Source organism: Puma concolor, chromosome B3 (assembly GCF_028749965.1).
Source record: "Puma concolor isolate L17-30 chromosome B3, mPumCon1.1.hap2, whole genome shotgun sequence".
Taxonomy (NCBI): domain Eukaryota; kingdom Metazoa; phylum Chordata; class Mammalia; order Carnivora; family Felidae; genus Puma; species Puma concolor.
The window spans coordinates 99,999,788-100,022,887 of NC_141672.1; the positions used below are offsets into that span (position 1 = coordinate 99,999,788).

Genomic DNA, 23,100 nt, shown 5'->3' on the forward strand with positions numbered 1-23,100 from the left:
CAGAAGTGCCAGTAGACACCATTTTTCTTGTCCACCTTCAGCCCAGCTAGCCCAACACTGGCAAGCAATAATTTAGTACTTTCCATTTACCTCGCTAGCATAGCTCATCATTCTCCTGCAGACCTGCCCCACCCAACCCACCCACCCTGGCAGGTGCCGCTCCAAAGCATCTCCCACCCAGGGGGCAGCCTCTGTTGGGACTGGTACCCCTTCACAGTGACTCCAGCCCTGGGATGGGGGTAGACAGCCCTGCCCACCAGCATACCACACTAGTTGTGGCTGGGTTTCGGAGCCAGCCACACTGAGACCTAATGCCATCCATCAGCATGTCCACAGCAGCCACAGCCAGGCCTCTCAGCCAGCTGTGCCAGGGGCTGGGCTGCCCACCAGCATGCCCACAGCATTTGTGGCCTAATCACAAGAGGTCATACAGCACATACAGAGGATACCCCTAGAATGCCTGGTTCTGGTGACCAGGGAGAATTGTACTTCTAGGCCCACGGGATACTACCTTTAACACAGGACACATAGCTAATCTACCTAAAACCAAGAAACAAACACGGAGAGATAAAACAAGATAGAGGAATATATTGTAAATGAGAATAAAACAAAACCTCAGTTAAAAAAAAAAAACAAAACCTAAACTAAATGGAGACAAGCAATCTACCTGATAAAGAATTCAAAGTAATAGTCATAAAGATGCTTACTGAACGTAGAAGAGTGGATGAACTCAGTGAAAACTTAAGGAGATAGAAAAAAAAAAATTATATATATATATATATATATATATATATATATATATATATATACCAATCAGTTCTTTACAATACAATAACTGAAATGAAATATATACTAGAAGGAATCAACAGCAAATTAGAGGATGCAGAAGAGTAATCTAGAAGACAGGGTAGTGGAAATCATCCAAACAGAAGAACTAAAGGAAAAGGAATTTTTTTAAATGAGGAAAGGTTAAAGGACACTAGGACAACATCAAGCAGACAAACATTTGCATTATATGGGTCCCAAAAGAAGAGAGAGAGGGGTAGAAAATTTATTTGAAGAGAAAATAGCTGAAAACTTCCCTGACCTGGGGAAGGAAACTGATATCCAGGTCTAGGAAGCACAGGGAGCCACAAAGAAGATGAACCTAAAGAGGTCCAAAACAAGACACATAATAAGGAAGATGCCAAAAAATGAAGTTAGAGAATATTAAAAAACAGCAAGAGAAGAGCAACTACTTACATACAACAAAACACCCATACAACTACTAGCTGATTTTTTACCAAAACTTTGCAAGCCAGAGAGACTGGCATGATATATTCAAAGAGCTGAAATGAAAAAACCTATAATCAAGAATGTGCTACCCACTAAGAATTAAAGAGAGATTAAAAGTTTTCCAGACAGAAGTTTAAAGTTCATTACCACTATACCAGTGTTACAAGAAATGTGGAAGGAAATCCTTTAAGCAGAAAAGTCCATAACTAGCAGTAAAAAAATTATGAAAGAAAAATTTCACTGCAAAAGCAAAATACAGTAAAAGTAGTAGATCAATCACTTAAAGCTAGTATAAAAATTTAAAGACAATAATTATTTTTTATTGTCTTTTTACTTGTAAAAGTAAAAAGACAAAATTAGTAAAATCAACCACATCTATAATAATTAGTTAAGGGATACAAAAATAAAAATATGTAAAATATGATCTCAAATACATAATCATGCAGAGAATAATGTACTGTGCTTTTAGAATGTGTTCAAATATAAGCAACTGTCAATTTAAACTGTTGTATACATAGTGTTATACATGAACCTCATGGCACTAATAAAAATCAATAACAGATACACAAAAAAATAGGAATCCAAGCAAAGCACTATGAAAGTCATCAAATCACAAGAGTAAAGAAACAGAGCTACAAAAACAAACAATAAACAGTTAACAAAATGACAATAAGTACGTATCTATCAATAATTATATTAAATGTAAAGGAACTAAATGCTCCAACCAAAAGATATAAAGTGACTGGATGGATTAAAAAAAAAAAAAAAGACCAGTCTATGTGCTGCATAGAAGAGACTCAATTCAGACCAAAAATATGTACTGAAAGTGATGAATGCAGATATTCCATGCAAATGAAAGTGAAAGAAAAAAGTGGTGGTAATGTTTAGACAAAAATAGACTTTAACACGAAGACTATAATAGGAGACAAAGAAGCACATTACATAAGGACAAAGGGATCACTCCAACAAGAGGATATAACAATTGTAAATATGAATCCAACATAGCAGGACCTAAATATATAAAGCAAATATTAACAGACCTAAAAGAAATACAGTAGTAGGAGGACATTTTAATGCCCCACTTACAACAATGAATAGATCGTCCAGACAGAAAACAGTAGCTCTACTGACACATTAAATCAGATGGGCTTAACAGACATAGAATAGTTCATCTTCAAACACCAGAATACGTTTGTGTTTTTTTTAAGTGCACATGGAATATCCTCCACAATAGATCACATATTAGGCTAAAAATAAGTCTCAATAAAGTTAGGAAGACTGAAATCTTACCAAGCATCTTTCCTGATCACAAGAGTATAACACTAGAAATCAATTACAGTTTTTTAAAAAATGGGGAAAAAAAAACGTGAAGGTCAAAAACATGCTACTAAACAAGCAATAGGTCAACAAAGAAATCAAAGAGGGAATCAAAAAATACTGAGACAAATAAAAATGGAAACACAACATTGCAAAATCCTTAGAATGCAACAGAAGCAGTTCTAGGAAGGAAGTTTATAGCAAAACAGGCCTACTTCAAGAAATAAGAAAAATCTCAAACAATCTAACCTTGTACCTAAATGAAGTAGAAAAAACAAAGAAAACCCAAGGTTAGTAGAAGAAAACAATAAAAAATCACAATGGAAATAAATAAAAAAAAAATATCTGTGAAACTAACAACTGATTCTTTAAAAGGGGGTGCCTGGGTGGCTCAGTTGGTTAAGCATCTGACTCTTGATTTCAGCTCAGGTCATATCTCATAGTTCGTGAGTTCGAGCCCCACATCAGACTCCACACTGACAGTGTGGAACCTGCTTGGAATTCTCTCTCTCCTTTCTCTCTGCCCCTGCCATGTGTGCATGCTCCCCCTCTCTAAAACAAATAAACTTAAAACAATTATAAAAAAATAAATAAAAAATAAAAAGATAAGATAAATAATGTTGATAAACCTTTAGCCAGACTCATCAAGAAAAAAAAGGACTTAAATCAGAAATGAAACAAAAGTTACAGTCAACACCATAGAAATATAAAGGATTATAAAAGTACTACAAAAAATTATATGCCAACAAATTTGACAACCTAGAAGAAATGGATAAATTTGGAAACATGTATTCTTTCAAGACTGAATTAGAAAGAAATAGAAAATCTGAACAGACTGATTTCTATAAATGAAATTGAATCAGCAATCAAAAAACTCCTAACCACTAAAAGTCCAGGATCAGATGGCTTTACAAACAAATTCTATAAAACTTTTACAGAAAAGTTAGTACTTATCCTCAAACTGTTCCCAAAAATTGAAGACAAAGGAACACTTCTAAGTTCATTCATTGTGAGGCCAGCATTACCCTGATAACAAAATTAGACAAAGACACTAAAAAAAGAGAAGAAGAATATTATGAGCCAATATTCCTAATGAATATAGATGCAAAAATCCTCAACAAAATATTAGCAAACTGAATTCAACAATACATTAAAAGTTATCATTTACCACAGTCAAGTGGAATTTATACCAGAGTTGCAAGGATCAATATAAGCAAATCAACATGATATATATACCACATTAACAAAATGAAGGTTTAAAAGCATTTGACAAGGGGCATCTAGTGGCTTAGTCAGTTAAGCATCTGTCTCTTAGTTTCAGCTCAGGTAATGATCCCACGGTTTCATGGGTTTGAGTCCTGCATCAGACTCTATGCTGGCAGCACCAAGCCTGCTTGGGACTCCCCCTCTCTCCCCCCCTCTCTCTCTCTGCCTCTCCTCCGTTCACACTGTCTCTCTCTCAAGATAAATAAACTTTAAAAAAAATTTAAGAAAAGCATTTGACAAAATTCAACATCCATTTAGGATAAAAACTCACAACAAAGTGGATACAGAGGGAACATACCTTAACCTAATAAAAGCCTTATATGACAAACCCACAGCTAAAAGCTTTCAGCTTTTCATCTAAGATCAGGAACAAGACAAGGCTGTCCACTCTCACCACTGTTATTCCACATAGTACTGGAGGTCCTAGCCACAGCAATCAGACAAGAAAAAGAAATTGGTATGGAAGAGGTAAAACTCACTACTGCAGTTAATATACTACATATCAAAAACCATAAAGTCTCCACACACACACACACACAATTAGGACTAATAAATGAATTCAGTAAAGTTATAGGATACAAAATTAATATATAGAAATCTGTTGTGTTTCTATACAAACTAGCAGAAAGAGAAATTAAGAAAACCATTCCATTTATAAATGCATTTTAAAAGTACCTAGGAATAAATTTAACCAAGGAAGTGAAAGCCCTGTACTCTTAAAACTATAAGACAGTCATGAAAGAAACTGAAGATGACACAAGTAAATGGAAAGATATACCTTGTTCATGAATTGGAAAATTAATATTGTTAAAATGTCCATATTACCCAAAGCTATCACATCAATGTGCCAATAGCATTTTTCTCAGAAATTAACCCTAAAATTTGTATGGAACCGCCAAAAAGCCCTGAGTAGCCAAAGCAATCTTGAGAAAGAACAAAGCAGTAAGTATCACACTCCCAGATTTCAAACTATACTACAAAGTTATGGTAATCAAAAAAGTATGGTACTGGCACCAAAATAAAAACATAGATCAATGGATCAGAAGAGAGAGCCCAGTGCCTAGGTGGCTCACTAGATTAAGCATCTGACTTGATTTCATCTCAGGTCATGATCTCACTGTCATGAAATTGAGCCCTGCATCAGGCTCTGCACTGGGCATGGAGCCTGCTTGAGATTCTCTCTCTCCCTCTCCCTTTGCCCCTCCCCCATTTTGTGTGCTCATGCTCTCTCTGAAAGAAAAAAGAAAGAAAGAAAGAAAGAAAGAAAGAAAGAAAGAAAGAAGAAAGAAAGAAAAGAAAAGAAAAGAAAAGAAAAGAAAAGAAAAAAGAAAGAGAATAGAGAGCCCAGAAATAAACCCTCACTTCTGTGGTCAATTAATCTATGACAAAGCTAGGCAGGAATATACAATGGGTAAAAGACAGTCTCTTCAAAAAGTAGTGTTGGGAAAACCGGATGGTTACATGGAAAAGACTGAAACTCAACCATTTTTTTCAAACCATGTACAAAAAAAATAAAACAGATTAAAGACCTAAATGTAAGACCTTTAACCATAAAACTCCCAAAAGAAAACAGGTCGTAAACTCTTGGATGTCAGTTTTAGCAATATATTTTTAGATCTGTCTCCCCAGGCAAGAGCAACAAAAGCAAAAATAAGCTATTGGGACTACCTGGAAATAAAAAGCTTTTTTGCACATCAAAGGAAACCAACAAAATGTAGAGGCAACCTACTGAATGGGAGAAGATATTTTCAAATGATATATCTGGTAAGGGGTTAATATCCAAAATACATAAAGAATACTACAATTAAAAATCACATGAAAAAAATGGGCAGAAGACCTAAATAGACACTTTTCCAAAGAAGACCTATAGATGGCCAACAAACATGAAAATATGCTAAACATAACTAACCATCAGAGAAATGCAAATCAAAACTACAATGAGATATCACCTCACACCTCTCAGAATGGCTATATCAAATAGACAAAAAAATAAGTGCTGGCTTGGATTGGAGAAAAGGGATCCCTCATGCACTGTTGGCAGGAATGTAAATTGTTGCAGCCACTATGGAAAACAGTATGGAAGTTCCTCCAAAAATTAAAAATAGAAATACCATACATATAGTCCAGCAATTCCACATCTGGGTATTTATCCAAAGAAAATGAAAACATTAATACACACTTCTATGTTTACTGCAGCATTATTTACAATAGGCAACATACAGAGGCGACCTAAGTATCCATCGATAGATTAATGGATAAAGAAGGTTTGGCACGTGTGTGTGTGCGTGCACATGCGTGTACACACACACACACACACACACACACAGTGGAATATTAGCCATAAAAAAGAATGAAATCTTGCCATTTACAACAACATGGATGGACCTAGAGGATATTAGTGAGGTAAGTCAGACAAAGATAATTACCATATTATTTCACTTAAAGTGGAATCTAAAAAACAAAACAAATGAACAAACTTAACAAACAGACTCACAAATACAGGGAACAAATTGATGGTTGCCAGATGGGAGGAGGGGTGATTGGATGGGAAAAACATGTGAACGGGATTATGAGGTACAAAGTTCCATTTATAAAGTAAATAAGTCATGAAGATATAAAGTATAGCATTGGGAATATAGTCAGTAATGTAATAACTTTGTATAGTAACAGATGATAACTATATTTATTGTGGTAAGCATTTTATAATGTACATGTCAGATCACTATATTGTACACTTGGAACTAGTAATACTGTGTATCAACTATACTTCAATTTTAAAAAGTAAATTAAAAAACATATATGGGCCTGATTTGGGCTTATATAACAGGGGAAGCAAATGCCAAGCAAAGGGAACAACACGAGCAAAAACACAGGCTGTAAAAGGGTTTTCTTATCGTGGACAGGTTGTCCATTCTGCCACACACTCTAGTGTTCTCACTTCTGTAGTGAGAAGAGAAGAATAAGGGATGAGTCAGAAATGGGACTCTGCCCTTCTGCAGAATTTAGACTTTATTCTGTAGGTTGTAAGAAACTATGATTTAGAAAGAATTCTCTTGCAGTACCAGTATTTAGGATATAGTGAAAGGGGGAAAGCCAGAATTTGATCTAATTAAAAAAGTAGTATCCATTCTTCCTATATGAAAAGGTTGTTGGGAGAATCAAATCAAATAAAATCGTTTCTGCATTAGACTCCTGATTGCAAGAATAGGCATTCAGTTAAGCATACCTATATGATGAGAGCTTTACTGTAAGGTTAAAAATAAAAATAAGGAAAAGAGGCACCTTGTAGCCAGGCGCAGAAGAAAATTATAGAATATTTCAGCCACATAAATGAAATGAATGAATTTTATAGAATCCAAGGCAGTTTTGAGGAAAAGTCTGTTCTGTTGTGTCTTTATAGCCTCATCTGTGAATCTGTTTTGGTTGTCTAATTTTAAGCTTATAGCTAGTCTCCATTTCTGTCCTCACTACCAACTGTCCAACATTCTCTATACACATTCAGTTTGAGAAAATCTGATTAGGTCTGTTAAATGCATTATCCCTATTTGGACAGAGTTTCACACTAGCCTGTCTTAGATTGCCTGGGTTCAGATGCCCTCCCCTGATTCAGTCAAGCAGGGAAGGTCACGTAGCACAGACGACTACTGCATAAGCATTCTTCCCTGGATAAGCATGACAGGTACTATTCCTGGCCTTAGAATATATGACATTTTACAAACTTCTTTAAAAATGCAGTTATTACAGGGGGGCCTGGGTGGCTCAGTCGGTTAATTGTCCAACTTCGGCTCAGGTCATGATCTCACAGTTGGGGAGTTCGAGCCCCACATCAGGCTCCTCATTGACAGTGCGGAGCCTGCTTGGGATTCTCTCTCTCTCTCCCTCTCAAAATAAATTAACTTAAAAAAATTTTTTTAATAAAATAAAATGCAATTATTATAAATGAAAGATTTAATGATGGTGTGAGAATACCTAAGCATTGATTTCGGTAAAATGATAATAAAACGTCTCTCGTTAGAATTCAGTGAGAATCTATATAAAACATATAGCACAGGGTCTTTTACAAAGTAAGTGCTCAGTAAGTGTTGCTGATGACGATGTTAATTAAGTAAAGGAATATTTGAGGGCAATACAAAGGAAGGAAGGAAGGAAGGAAGGAAGGCAGGCAGGCAGGCAGGCAAGGAAGGAAAGCTTGACGAAGGGGAGGAGGGGGGAGGAGAGGAGGAAAGGAAGGAGGGAGGGAGAGGGAAGAAGGAAGGAAGGAAGGAAAGAAAGTAAACAAGAACTATGAAAATATTCCTTACAAGTGACAGAACTTGATGTAAAATGATGGGAATGGGAAGGAAACAAAGTGGATGTGTGGGATGAGATGCTGCTATTTAAGGGACTCTAAAATTTTAAGACTGAGAAACTGAGTGATACTATTAAATATTAGACACTGAACAGTTTTCAGAGAAGGTTTGGAGCTTATTTCAGACACTTTGATTTTGAATGCCAGTAGAGATCTGTGTAGAAATACTCAGAAAAAAAGTAAGAAATACAAGTGTGAAAGTTTGGAGTGAGGTTAGGACTACAAGTGTACATCTATCCGGGGATGCTGTTAGTAGTTTCACTACAGCAGAGGTTGCATTAGGATGTATGCAAAACAAACCAACCTATGAATATATTTTATTTCACCTGCACAGTGGCTTTTGTTTTGTTTTTTGAAGAAACTACTTGGAAACATTTTAAAATTGGGAGATCTTACATAAAATCTGGATTTCTGGTTTCTTTTGAAAAAATGAGATGCCCAGCAACATTTTGGGCAAGGATTCCTTCATGTATCAGAGCCTCCCCATGGTCTGCATCACTCATTTTTATTATTTATGTGGTCTCTGTAGGCACTTGAATTTGAAATCCCTGCTCTTATATCCTCACCAACATCAGAAATTTCTCTATAGCTACTTATTAGTTAATAGATATATAATGGTACCATAAAGTTGTTTTGTTTTCCCTGCTTTAAATTTTAAGCAGGGCTAAGTCTATTTCCATGTAATAATCTACTGTCTATAGTCCTCATGATTAAATTATTAGTCTCCTTTAGCCAGTTATTGAGAGAAGTCCTAATAATAAAAATCCACATTTCTATCCATGCTCTTGGAGTTTGTATAGTAGGGTTTGTTTTTTTTAATCAATTATACATACATATTTTTCATTTGGATAAAATTAGCAGCTTACTTTCAAAAGAAAATCATATGTACTCAGAAGCTCATCATTGCCTAAATAATCCTAATGTTTCCTTAAATGCATTTATTTTCTTTTTCTTAGAGAATGGTTTTGTGTGACTTTCTTTTATCTCCTTAAGAGAGACTTTTTTTCCATACAGAGTTGTATAGCTAAAAATTAGTATACCTTTCAGCAAACAAGACCAACATTAAGACAATGAATAGCTTCTTAATTTAAAAGACTAGAATTGGGATATCAGAGCTGGAAAAAACCTTAGATATTACCTCTTTTAATGGATAAGAAAAATTAAGAGTCAGAAGTATAAGTAACTTACCCAAGATCACACAGCTATTTATACCAAAAGGAAAATGCTATTATTTTTTTAAATATTATATTACAGCATAAATTGTAGATCACTTCTAAACTTGTTTCCTATAACACATTTTCCTTGCTTATAGTGTCAAGTACTCATCCCTGGTGGCACTTGCCTTCATAATTCGTCCCACAGCTGTCATTCCATGGATACCTTTGGTCTTCAGACATTTCTGGCAAGAACAGAAAAAGCTTGATCTTATTCTGTATCAGTTTTTACCTATAGGGTAAGTATGGCTACAATCCATCTATTAATTTTAATAACCTATAAATTATAGATTATGAACAAGATTTTACATTTGTAGTCAATTATTGTATCTTTTAATGTCAATGAGAATTGTCAGACTAAGGAAACAATATTTCCAAATTTATATTTTATATTTTTATATTTATGATTATGCTTAATTGTAATTAATTTGCTTCAGTGGGAATCTTTGCAATTTTTCTAATTTAGAACTTTTTATACTTCATTTCCTAAATGTTTCTCAAATACATTTTAGAAATACGTGATTCTTTTATATTTGTGCAAGGCTTTATAATTTATAATGTGTATTTAAGTATTATTTCATGATCACAATTCTTGGATCTAGACAATGTAGGTATTTTTAGTTTGTAGTAGAGGAAACAGACAAAATTAAAAATGAGTTAGCTAGAGTCATTGGTTGGTAGCTGTGATAGAACTGGGATTGAAACCCATGTCTTCTGTGCTCAGTTCACCAGCATATATACTAAAGTTAGGGGGGCGCCTGGGTGGCTCAGTCAGTTAAGCATCCAACTTCGGCTCAGTGCATGATCTCACAGTCAGGCTCTGTGCTGCCAGCTCAGAGCCTGGAGCCTGCTTTGGATTCTTGGTCTCTGTCTCTGTCTGCACCTCCCCCACTTGCACTCTGTCTCTCTCTCTCTCTCTCCCTCTCTCTTTCTCAAAAATAAACAGTAAAAACAAAAAAGTTTATACTAAAATTGGAACAATACAAAGAAGATTAGCATGGCCCCTGTGCAAAAAACAACCCGTTTCTTCTAATTTCGAGCTCCTAGGATCATACGTATCCCAAGTATCTAGTAGAGTATTCAAAACAATTATTTATTGAAAGGTCTGCATGCATTCTCTTATAACAGTAATCTTTTTAATATACTAGTATTCACTCTGTCTGAGTATTTTTGGGTAGGAGTTAAAAAGGGCTAAATCATCTGGAAGCCAAGTTGCCACTGCTGTCATTTCTCAGATTAACATTGTTTTTAATGTATTATATTCATTCAGCAAATATTTGTTTAATCCTAGTATATGCCAGGTACTGTCCCAGGTGCCAGAGATATAGCAACTTAACAAAGTCCCTGCCTTTATGAAATTTATATTGTAGTGGGAGAAGACCATTAAAAACATGAGTAATATATATTTGTCAATTGATAATACATGCTATAGGGAAAAATAACAAGAGATAAGCATAGAATGCTAGTGTAGGAGGGAAGCAGTTATTTTTTATAGGGTAAATGGGGAAGACCACCATGATAAGGTGACATTGGAGCCAAAACCTAAAGGAATTGAGATAATGAGATAAGGAAAGAATATTACAGGCAGAGACGAGCAAGTGCAAAGACCTTGACATAAGGGTGTATTTGGCATTTTTGAGGAACAGCAATGAGACTGAGCTAAAGGAAAGTGAGTTTGGGAGAACATGATAATGAGGTCAGAGAGACAGCAGAGGCTCAGATCATGTACGCTTTTACACGGGGAGATGAAAAGCCTTTTTTCTTCATCAGCAATACGATGTATAGTTTATTCATTCAACAAGTATTGATGTTTTGTATCAAGCATTTAATGATTCAGAAGTAAGGAAGATGCAGTGTCTGCTCCCAAGGTCAAAACTGGTGGGGGGAAAAGAGATATAACAATAATTCTTGACCAGCAATATAAAGTGTTCTAAGTAGTTATATAACAAAATGTTATAGGAAAAAAGATAATAAAAAGCCTAATTCTGCTTGAAGGGGAAACATTATATAGGGAAACATTTATAAAGTAGGGGAAGTTTTAAATAACATCAAACATGAACATGAGTTTGCCAGGTCTAGGGAATCAGCATGCTTCAAGTTATAAAGGCCTGAAGGAGCCTATTCATATAGATCAAATACCTGTTTATTTTGAAGGGAAATATAGGGAAGAACAAATGAGATAATGTATATGAAAATACTTTGAAATTGTACAGTGCATGACAAATATGATTCACAGTCCTAATTAGTCTTACACTCTCAAGTATTGGTACATAGAGTTTGGCCCTAGCCAACAGCCTTTTATGTTTTAAGGACACTTTATTTTTTTTTAATGTTTTTTTAAGATTTATTTTGAGAGAGAGGGAGAGAGAGAGAATCCCAACCAGGCTCCACTCTGTCAGCGCAGAGCCTGACATGGGGCTCAAACTCACAAACTATGAGATTATGACCTAAGCCAATATCAAGAGTCAGACACTAAACCGACTGAGCCACCCAAGCGCCTCATGCATCCTTTCAAAATAACCAGTTGCAGGGTGCCTGGCTGGCTCTGTTGGTAGAGCATGAAATTTGATCTTAGGGTCATGAGTTCAAGCCCCACATTGGGGGTAGAGTTTACTTTAAAAAAAAAAAAACAAACACAAAATTCATCTAATCTAAACATCCCTACTTTGTAGATGAGGCAGTGGAGGTTCAGGGAAGAAAATGATACCTGCAAGCTCTTTTGGCTGATCAGGGTCAGAACTGGGACTAGAACCAAAAACTTCTACACCTTGGGCTTTTTATTTTGAAAAAAAGAAAAGAAAAAACAAGCAAACAAACAAACAAACAGTTGCATATCCAGACAAGAATAGTATCTCTAAATATGGAGAAAAATCTTGCTTTAGTCTTAGGAAAATTTCTAATATGTATGGACCTACTTCTTTTTGCCTTTTACATGACCTTGAGAATTTGGGACATCATTTTGTCATTCATTCTGTAAAATCAAACATAATTCAGTTGTCTTTCAGCTGCCACATTCTCTCACCAACAATTAGCAAGACAAAACATAGTATGGGACATCATTATAGATCATGTAGACATTAAGGAGATAAGAGGATAATATGAACAACTTTTTGCTAATAAATTTGACAACTTAAATAAAATAGATGAATTCCTAGGAAAATACAACTTACCAAAACTGGCAAAAGAGAAAATAGTAAATATGAATAGTACTATATATAATAAAGTGAATTTGCAATTAAGACTTAAAGAAACGCCAGGCTCAGATGGCTTCACTGGTGAATGCTACCATATATTTAAGGAAGAAAAAAATTTAATCCACACAAAATATTCCACAGAATAGAAGAAAAAAAAATTCCCAACTCCTTTAATGAAGATCCCATACCCTTGATCCCCAAATCTGACAAGGAACCTTGCAAGAAAAGTCAATTATAAATCAATCTCTCTCATGACTATGAATGCAAAAATCTAAACAAATCTTACCAAATTGAATCTACTGATATATTAAAAAGGAGAATGAATACATAACCAAGATTGGTTTTAGCCCAGGAATGTGAAGTAGGCTTAGTATTTGAAAATCAATCAGTATGAGTCATGACATTAACAGAATAAAGGAGAAAATTCATCTATCTTAATAGGCACAGAAAAGCCATATGATAAAAGCCTATTCATGATGGGAGAGAAGGGAAGAACCATTAGAAAATGTGTAATAGAAGGGGTCTTCATTAACATGACAAAGATTTCTATAAAATGTTACAGCAAAATCACACTAAGTCTTGAAGCACTGAAATCCTTTTTTCCGTAGACTGGAGACAATACATGGATGCTCATTATTTCCATTGCTGTTTAACAGTATATGTCCTAGCTACTGCTGTAAGGCAAGAAAAACAAATACTTGGAAAAAAAGAAGTAAAACTATATGGCATGACTGTATGTAGGAAATCCAAAAGAATCTAAACAATTAGGATTAGTAAATAAATTCAGCATGCTTACTGGATACAAGGTCAATATATGAATACTGATTGCCATTTGTATACTAAAACTAGTGGGTAGTCTCAATGTATCTTGCTATAAAATATCTATTAATTACAAAAGATAATTTTACAGTAGAGAAACTTGACAGATACTTCCTTAATCAAGTGATCAAAGTTAAGGGGCGCAAGGCTGGCTCAATCGGTAGAGCATGCAATTCTTGATCACAGGGTTGTGGGTTTGAGCCCCACATTGGGTGCAGAGATTACTTAAAAATAAAAATCTTAAGTAAATAAATAAATAAATTTTTTGGAAGTGATCAAAGTTAACATTGCCAGTAACTGGAGAGGTCAGTATCATGAAACTCCTGATTAGAAGCAGAGAAAACACCTTGACCCTTCTGTGGTATTACTGACATAATGCATAGCCTGAGTCTAATCATGAGAAAACATCAGGCAAACCGAAATTGACATACATTTTAGAAAATAAACTGACTTGTATTCTTCAAATATGCCAGTCATGAAAGATAAGGAAAGATTAAGTAAATATTCTAGATTAAAGGAGACTACAGACATACAACAAATGAATACAAAAAATAATCAGGGTTTTCTTTTTCTTTGTATAAAGGATACTATTGGGCCAATTGGCAGAACCTGAACAAAGTGTAAATTAGATAGCCATAAAAATTTAATATTAATTTCTTGGTTCTCATTATTTGTGGTTTATGTAAGAGAATTTTCTTATTTTTAGGAAATACCACTAAAAGTATAGAGATGAAGGCAAATGATGTCTGCGGCTTATTAAACAGTTCAGGAAAAAATGCATATTTAGAGAGAGGAAAGAAAAAGATAAAGCAAATATGTAAAATGTTAACTTTTGGGGAATCTAGGTGAAGTATATATGGGAATTCTTTATACTATTCTTGCAACTTTTCTCACTCAGAATTATGTCAAAATAAAAAAAGGAAAACTATAATTTACAGTGGCATCAAAAAACATCAGATTTCTATGAATAAAATAATGAAAGGTGTACAAGAACTCTACACAGGAAGTTATAAAACTTTGGGAGAAACTAATGAAGACCTAAATAAATGGAAGAGTATATATACTATCTTCATGGATAGAAGACTCAATATTTTAAAGATATCAGTTCTCTCCAAATTGTGATCTATATATTAAGTGCAATTCCAACTAAAGCCCAGTATGGGGTATGTATGTGTATGAATTGATAAAGCTGATTTTAAATTTTTCAGTGGAATGCAAAATACCAATATTAGCTAAAAGAATCATAGAAAAAAAATGTTGGAAGACTTACACTAATAGATATTAAGACTTATTACAAAGTTATAGTAGTTAAAATAACTTAGAATTATTGCAAGGTAAAACAAATAGACTGGTGGAACACAATAGTCCAGCAACAGGCCCAGACATATAGTCGCTCATTTATAACAACAGTGATAAGGCAGTAGAGAAAGGATAATTTTTTTCAATAAATATATAATTAGCTGGATATCCATTTGGAAAAAAATTAACTTTAACTCCTCTTCCCATAAGCAAATAAATGAATGAATAAATATCCAAAAGAATTATAGATCTTAACGTAAAGGTAAGAGAGTGGCACTTCTTCAGGATATGATAGAATATCTCCATGAACTTGAGGCAGGCAAAGATTTCCTAAATAGAATATAGTTAAGTATTAACTATAAAGGAGAAGATAAATACATTTGAATACATTAATATTTAAGACTTTTGTTCATCAGATTCACCACTGAGAGAGAAAAAGCCAGCCACAGACCAGAAGATATATACAATACAAAAAACATCACCAAGAAAAAAATTCCAATCAATTATATACAGAACTTGTAAAAATCTGCAAGGTAGCAATAGAAAATTGATTAAAAGACCTGAACTTCAAAAGACAAAATTTAAGTGGCCAAGAAGTATAAAGATACTCACCTCATTAGTCATCAAAGAAATGTAAATTAAAACTATCATGCATCCTAGTGTACATCTACCCAAATGGCCTAAAAAGATACAGAGCCCTTACATATTCCTGTGGGAATATAAATTGATACAACCACTTTGGAAAACTGTAAGAATTTATTAAGGCTGATTGCACCTAAACCCTAGGGTCCAGTAATTTCAATCCTAAGTATATACTCAGCAGAAATGTATATGGGAAACAAAAGTTGCATAAAAGAACATTCATAGCACTGTTCATAACAGTTAAAAAAGGGAAGCATAGTGTTCATCAACAGAATACATACATTGAGGTATGTTATTCGTATTCAGTGGAATACTATATAGTATTGTAAATGAATGAGCTACTGAAATATACAAAAAACTGTGGCTTAATCTCACAAACATAATGATCGAAGGAAACTGGACATAGTACATATAGTGTGATTTCATTTTTGTAAAACTCAGTAAAAGGCAAAACATCTACACTATCAGAAGTCAGGATAGTGGTTACCCTTGGGAAGAGAGTGGAGATTGGTTGGAAAGATGAAGAAGCCTTTTGAAGTGCTTCTAATGCTCCATATCCTGTAATCTATATGACAGTTACACAGCTGTGTTAATATAGTGATGATTCATGAAAGCTTATATTCATAGTGTACTTTTCTGCGTATATGTTTATGGTAGGCAGCCTCTGAGATGGCCTCCATTGATCCAATGCCCTTGATATTCATGTACTTGTGTAATTCCCTTCCTTTGAGCATGTGCTGGACATTTTGACTCCATTCTGACAAGTAGAAATGTGGCAGAAGGGATGACACTTCCAACATTGGGTTATAAAAGGACTGTGGCATCCAGGTTGGTGCCCACCTTACTCTGTGTTGGCTGGCTCACCCTGAGGTGCCAATCTCCATGTCAGGAGGTAGTCTTACGAAAAAGGTCACATGTGGGAGACTGATCCCTGATCTCGACAGCCATGTGAGAGAGTGTGGAAGCAAATTTCCCCACCAGGACCAGTGAAGCTTTCAGATGAAACTGTAGCCCCAGCCAACATTTTGACAGTTCATGAAAGACTCTGACTCAGAGACACCAGCTAAGCTCCACTTGGATTCTTGACCCACAATACTGTAAGATAATAAATGTTCATAGTTTTAAGTTGCCAGGTTGTGGGGTAATTTTGTACAGCAATAGATAATACAGTGTTTATTAATTTAGAAACTTTCCTTAAATACAGCCACTGTCAGTGGAAGATCTTTCAACATGTGTAAATCCACATTCAGTTCGCAAAATTGTAAAGCTTTTTTAAAGTGACTTTTGGGGGCGCCTGGGTGGCGCAGTCGGTTAAGCGTCCGACTTCAGCCAGGTCACGATCTCGCGGTCCGGGAGTTCGAGCCCCGCGTCAGGCTCTGGGCTGATGGCTCGGAGCCTGGAGCCTGTTTCCGATTCTGTGTCTCCCTCTCTCTGCCCCTCCCCCGTTCATGCTCTGTCTCTCTCTGTCCCAAAAATAAAATAAACGTTGAAAAAAAATTTTTTTTAATAAAAAAAAAAAATAAAGTGACTTTTGATGCCAAGCATTTGCGAAACCATATGCCAACATTGGATTTTCAGTAGGTTCAGAATATTAATCACTCTTCTGTTTTGTTTTTCAGATTTATCACTTTAAGTTTGTCTCTGATAATTGATCGGGTTTTTTTTGGTCAAGTAAGTAAAAACATATTAAACTAACAGCTATTTTTAATTTAACCATTTATTACACTAAAAACTCAACCTGACTTCTTAATCTGTGAATATTTGGGAACACAGGAAAATCACTTTTTTAAAATTTTATGGGATACATTAAAAAAAAGCTATTGGCATATACCTTTCATTCAATTTGCTGTGCTTTCTATAAAACATAATTTTGTATTCCTAGTTGAAGTTAAAAGGAGTCTATTTTATGACATTTTTGTCAAGTTTGTACAATTAAGTCAGGTTTGTTAACAATAAAGATTAACTTTTTAAATGATTTTAATTGACCCCAAGTTAATCATTCAGAATTCCAAATTAATCCAAATACTCTCTATTCTTCAAGCATTTTGTTTGACATTGTAATGTCATGACTGTTGGTAATGGCCTTTGGTTGTTTTAAGTTCCCTGATTTTAAGTCACTTAGGGGCTCTGGAATCAAACGGCCACAGTTTGAAAGCTAGTGCCCTCATTATTACCTATGTGACCTTGGATAAGTTATGTACCTTTCTTGCCATATTATGCACATTCCTTATCTGGAAATAACTGTGGTATCTGTCTCATAAGGCTGAAGAGTTAAATGAGATACTGCATGTAAAGGCTTACTTACTTACAACAGTGCCTGGGAGAAATGACCACTTACTGTTAACTGCTGTTGTTGATGTTACTATCTTCTTTGTGCTTTAATTCAAATGGTAATGTTTTCAAAGCTTTATCTTAATAATGTGTGATATCATAAGGTACTAAAGTTTTGAATATCAGTAACACACATACTCATATAAAAACTATTTTTGAGGATCTTTATCTATTATTGCATGTAAAACTTATATTATCAAAATACACATCAACATTTAATCATGTTTTCTTAAACCGCAGAAACTAGCTTATAAATCAAAAGAACACATTAAAACTTGGAATTTAAAAAAATGAATAAAGAATGATTTCATGTGGTCATTAGTCAAAATTATTAATATAAACTATCATCTTTTTTTTTTAACTTCATTCCTGATTTAATGTCAAGATTCTGCCAAATTCTCTAATGCCAAAGATTCATACCTGGCACTAATACAATTCTATTTCTTTTTCCATCAACTATCCCAGTGGACCCTGGTTCAATATAATTTTTTGAAATTTAACGTGCTACAGAATTTGGGAACGTTTTATGGTTCTCATCCATGGCATTGGTACTTCAGTCAAGGATTTCCAGCTGTTTTGGGTACTCACTTACCATTCTTTATTCATGGCTGCTTTCTGGCCCCAAAGAGGTACCGAATACTTTTGGTAACTGTACTGTGGACACTGCTAGTTTACAGGTAAGATTCTATTTGTCCAAATAATTAGACTTTTTTAATGCTACCAAGAAATTAACTAAATTCTTCAAAAAGTAAACTGTTTGTCTTCTGGAGATGTATTAACTCTTATGATTCGTTAGTGATATTATTTAGCAGACAGAAAAGATAATAATTATGCTGATGCTCAGAATGAATACTTCTGATATCTTTAGTTCACTTGTCAAGGATTACAATCAATTTTTAAGAAGTTGAAAACATTTTATTTGCTTCTAAAAACTGAAACTACCAAAATTTTAAGTACTGAAGGACCAGAGAAATTATATTTTTCAATGAAAATGCATATATCTTTATTCCAAATTTGAGTAATAGGACTTAGTTGGGTTGGTAATAGAAATCTTTTTTAGAATGTAATTGTACTTTAGAATTTCACATTGACATCAAATGTTAGGATTACTTTTAACACATCCTCTCATAACTAAAAAAGAGACTGCTTCCTGAAGCATGAAATTCAGTCTCAGTATTTAGAAAAACAGATGTTAACTATATTTCATTTTAAATATATTTATTTCTCAAACTGTCATGTAATATGAGAAAACACTATTTTCTCTTAATATCTGTTTTTATTATAGCATGTTGAGCCACAAAGAATTCAGGTTTATCTATCCAGTTTTACCATTTTGCATGGTGTTCTGTGGTAAGTATTTTTATTTAATATAGAAAAAGTTGTATTTATATAGAAATAGTTAAGACAATAAATTTTCCATAAAACACGAAAATAGTTTTTAACTAAGCTAAATGAGAAATTCCTAATTACAAATTATATTACTGCAGTATTCCTTTTGCAGCCTACTTTTTCCTGTGTCCTGTAATGTGAAATAAAAACAGGATTTAATATCCAAAGCCTTTGGGTGGTAATATTTCTGGCTGTTAGAAATCTTTCCCTATAAAGTAATGGAATAGGTCTATTTAGCATTTTATGATTAGACTATGAAATTCTTCATTCCATAAATGAAAAATATATTTATAGCTGTTGAAACTACTTTTTAATGTTTCTTTGTACACATCTACCCCTTTAAGACTCACTCTAATGCCTATGCAATTTTTAAAGTGATGCATACCTCTGATTTTATTTTTGACCTTTTCTCCATTTTTCCACTAGGTCTTTGCAGTAATTTTTTTTTTAACATATGACTTGTACAAAGTCTTCTATTCCTCAACTCTGGAAAATGAATTTTTACATTGGTTGGTTTGGAAAAACTGAAATTGAAACTACAATTTTAATTCTGCAATTAAACTGCAAGTTTAATTCAGAATAAATGACTGTTGGCTTCTTTCAAATAATCACTAAAAAAAAAAAATCACTGAACTAGGGAGGGAAGAAATAAGTAATCAACTGAGACTGGAGGCTGGGAAAAACTAGGTAGTCAATGGCATCAAACTTTTTTTAAAAAAAAATTTTTTTTTTCCTTTTTTCAACGTTTTTTTTTATTTTATTTTTTTGGGACAGAGAGAGACAGAGCATGAACGGGGGAGGGGCAGAGAGAGAGAGGGAGACACAGAATCGGAAACAGGCTCCAGGCTCTGAGCCATCAGCCCAGAGCCTGACACTGGGCTCGAACTCACGGACCGCGAGATCGTGACCTGGCTGAAGTCGGACGCTTAACCGACTGCGCCACCCAGGCGCCCCTGGCATCAAACTTTTTACTTAAAAAACAAAACAAAACCAAAAAACAGCAAACCACCCAAGGTTAAGCAGCCACCTTTGACCAAGTATACATCATCTCCTACAGATCTCAGATGTACTGTCTTCAGTTGATAGACACACACACACACAATCTAAATATTTGATACATCTGAAGTACTGAAACCAAAGGTCATTTGTGTCTCCATAGTCTTATGTCATATAAAAATGCAGGCACAAAAATACAGGCATCAAACAGAACAGCTATTTGGCAAGTCTTAAGAATACTGGGGCCATTCACCAGAGCAAATCTGTTTATGAACCACTATTCAGATTTAAATTTTTGCTTTACAATGATGTGAATTGGAGTTAAAGTTATAAATTGTTTGGTTTTTGCCCAGGTATATTGCTATACTGGAGGACAAATATTTGTGCGTGGTGTTGTTTGGTTAATTTAGGAATTTGGTTTCATTCCATTTGTATAATTTGAGTTTTTCCAGCATTCCACTTCTGTGCCTTCTGTCTTTAGAGAATGTTTTAGAGAAAGACTGAGTTGTGTGAATCCTCATTCCCAGTCCGAAACAATGAATTGTTTAAATAGCAGGTTCCTGGTGACATTTCCAGTCCCAAAGATTGAGATAAAATGCTGATGAGGGTTGAAAAGATCCCCTTCTAATGAACGATAATCAGCCTTTGTGCCATCCTGTGTCCACTCAGAAGGATCCCTAAAGGACCAGGAACTAGCAAAACCCCTCATCTTCTCAGAGAATGTGATCTTTTCCTGTGGACACATGTATCTACAGTCCTTGAATTAGACCTAAAGATTCTAATTCCTAGGAGACTTGTATTCCCACTAAGAGTCTGTAGTGAACCAACAGACATTAATCTTTGGATGTTCAGGAACAGTAGCAGGCAGTAGTTCTCTTTGGAGTTGTTTTAAATGGTCCAGTCTGTGTCATGAAATTTTGAGTTTTATTATATCTCAAATCTCAGTTTTTGTTCTTTTGTGACCTCTTTTAACCTGATTTTTATATAAACACAACTCTATCATCAATTGCTATGTAACAGCCACCTTTTAGTGGCTTAAAATTTCACTTATTATGTCTGTAGTTGGCACACTGTCCATTCCACCACATTCTTTTGGTCAAAGCAAGTCACAAAGCCAGGCCAGATTCGAGAGGAGAGATAAACTTCAGGCTCAGGTAGGGACTGGACACATGAAGAGGAAAAACTGCAGCCATTTTTTCAATCTCCAATAATTTCTCTTGCCTAATTTGAATTTCCCTGAGTACTATTCAAAATAGGACCTAACTCTGGAAAACATATCTTCTATATTTGGCTCTTATCCTTAGTGATCTAACCTTGTGCGTCAGTTTCCTCATCTGTAAGACAGGTGCCATTGTCTAGTAACATTGAAATTTTTAGTTGAACCTCTGTCATTTGTGCTGATGAGGTTCCTAACACCTGCTACTAATTCTACATTGGGTATCTGCTTAATTTGTTTCTACCAAAGTGGCCAATGCAAACTTGATGGTCTCTGATTAGGCCACTTTGTTTCTCCATATACTATTTTTGTCAAAATTGCACATGCCTGTTGTTTCAAAAGCCATTCCCTAAGTTTGTTTTAAAAAACAATGGTTCCCTTCCCACCCTCCCAGTTCCCCTTCTCAGAATCACTTAAACTCTTTTAGGTGGTTTGATATTCATCTCTTTAAATAAAATGCTCATAATGCCTTTAAACATCTTTGTTTTTGGCATTATTTAGGACTTCTCGCTATGAAGTAGGCAAAGTAGGAAAACAAAATTCTTCCTGATACCACCCTCTGTGCCCAATATTCTTATTACTCTTCTTCTTAATAAAGTCTCCTTTCAAATAAAAATAAAGCCTCTCTTCCCCAGGCCCATTCTCCTGTATGTTACATTACAGAATTAAACCACCCTTTTTCTCATGTCAACACTGGAAATTTAAGTTAACCTAACAGCTTTCCTAGAGTATTTCAAAATGAAAAGTTCAACACAGAGAAACACCTCTGGTTGGTAGAGCCTGGTGATCTTTTTCTTGGGCTTTTAGATTGGGTTTTCTATTACAACTTGCCAAAACCAGGATGTGTTTGATGGGATCAGGAATATACAGCCCCTTACTTTCTCATCCTCTCCATTACAATGAACCTTACCTTGGCAAGAAGGAACTCATCAGTTACTGCTTAAGAATACAGATTGTAACATTAAGTATCCAAAACTTAAAAAGTAATTGTGTATATCAAGATAAATCATGTGATGATTAGAAGATATGGCTGAGTAAAAAAGGAACCAACTCATGCAGGGCCTTCTTTGCATATTCAAGTTTTTAGATTTTATCCTGGAGAGTGGTCAACTGGGACATAATGGTTTAACAATAGTCTGATAGTGATTGGATAAGAACCCAGTGTGTGTATTATAAAAATATACTCATGGTACAAAAAGACAAAACCCTATAGTTGTCACCCTCTGAATAATCTAGCCCCATTTCCCAGAGAGAATTTTCACTTTCTTATAAATTCTTACAAAAACTTCCTGTATACCCTTTTTTATGTATCTTTGTTGGCATAGATAACAGAAGAAAATTAAATATTCTGGGATGTTATTTAGCACTGAGTTAGAATTTATGGTAGGCTTGCCCCTATTCATGGCTCACTTTCCACAATATCAGTTACCTGCAGTAAACTGTGGTTCAGAAGTACATGATCTCCTTTCTGACCATCCTGAGGTCAGTAGTAGCCTAATGCTACGTCACAATGCCTGTGTCATTCACCAGACTTCCATCTCATCACATAGGCATTTTATCATCTCACATCATCACAAAGAGGATGGCTACAGTACAATAAATTTTGAGACCACGTTCATACAACTTTTATTATAGCATACTGTTACAATTGTTTAGTATTAGTTATTATTAACTTCTTACCATGCCTAATTTGTATGTTAAACATCATCATAGGTATGTAGGTATAGGAAGAGTATAGGGTTCTCAACTATCAGCAGTTTTAGGCATCCAGTGGGGGTCCTGGAATGTATCCCC

The 23,100-nt window shown here is 34.8% G+C and overlaps 1 protein-coding gene and 1 pseudogene across 6 annotated transcripts in view; both read left to right on the top strand.

The window, feature by feature from the left end:
- PIGB (phosphatidylinositol glycan anchor biosynthesis class B) overlaps window positions 1-23,100 on the top strand; it is a 41,044-nt gene that overhangs the window by 11,762 nt on the left and 6,182 nt on the right. For 4 of the 6 annotated variants that reach the window (XM_086710735.1, XM_086710736.1, XM_086710738.1 and 1 more), the window contains 4 exons: window positions 9,519-9,659; window positions 16,994-17,045; window positions 18,171-18,382; window positions 18,991-19,055. In XM_086710735.1, coding sequence (XP_086566861.1) covers window positions 9,519-9,659; window positions 16,994-17,045; window positions 18,171-18,382; window positions 18,991-19,055 — 470 coding nt within the window. The remainder of the gene's footprint in view (window positions 1-9,518; window positions 9,660-16,993; window positions 17,046-18,170; window positions 18,383-18,990; window positions 19,056-23,100) is intronic. The other 2 variants (XM_086710737.1, XM_086710739.1) reach the window with 1 other exon arrangement.
- LOC112856593 (U6 spliceosomal RNA) lies at window positions 10,363-10,432 on the top strand (annotated as a pseudogene).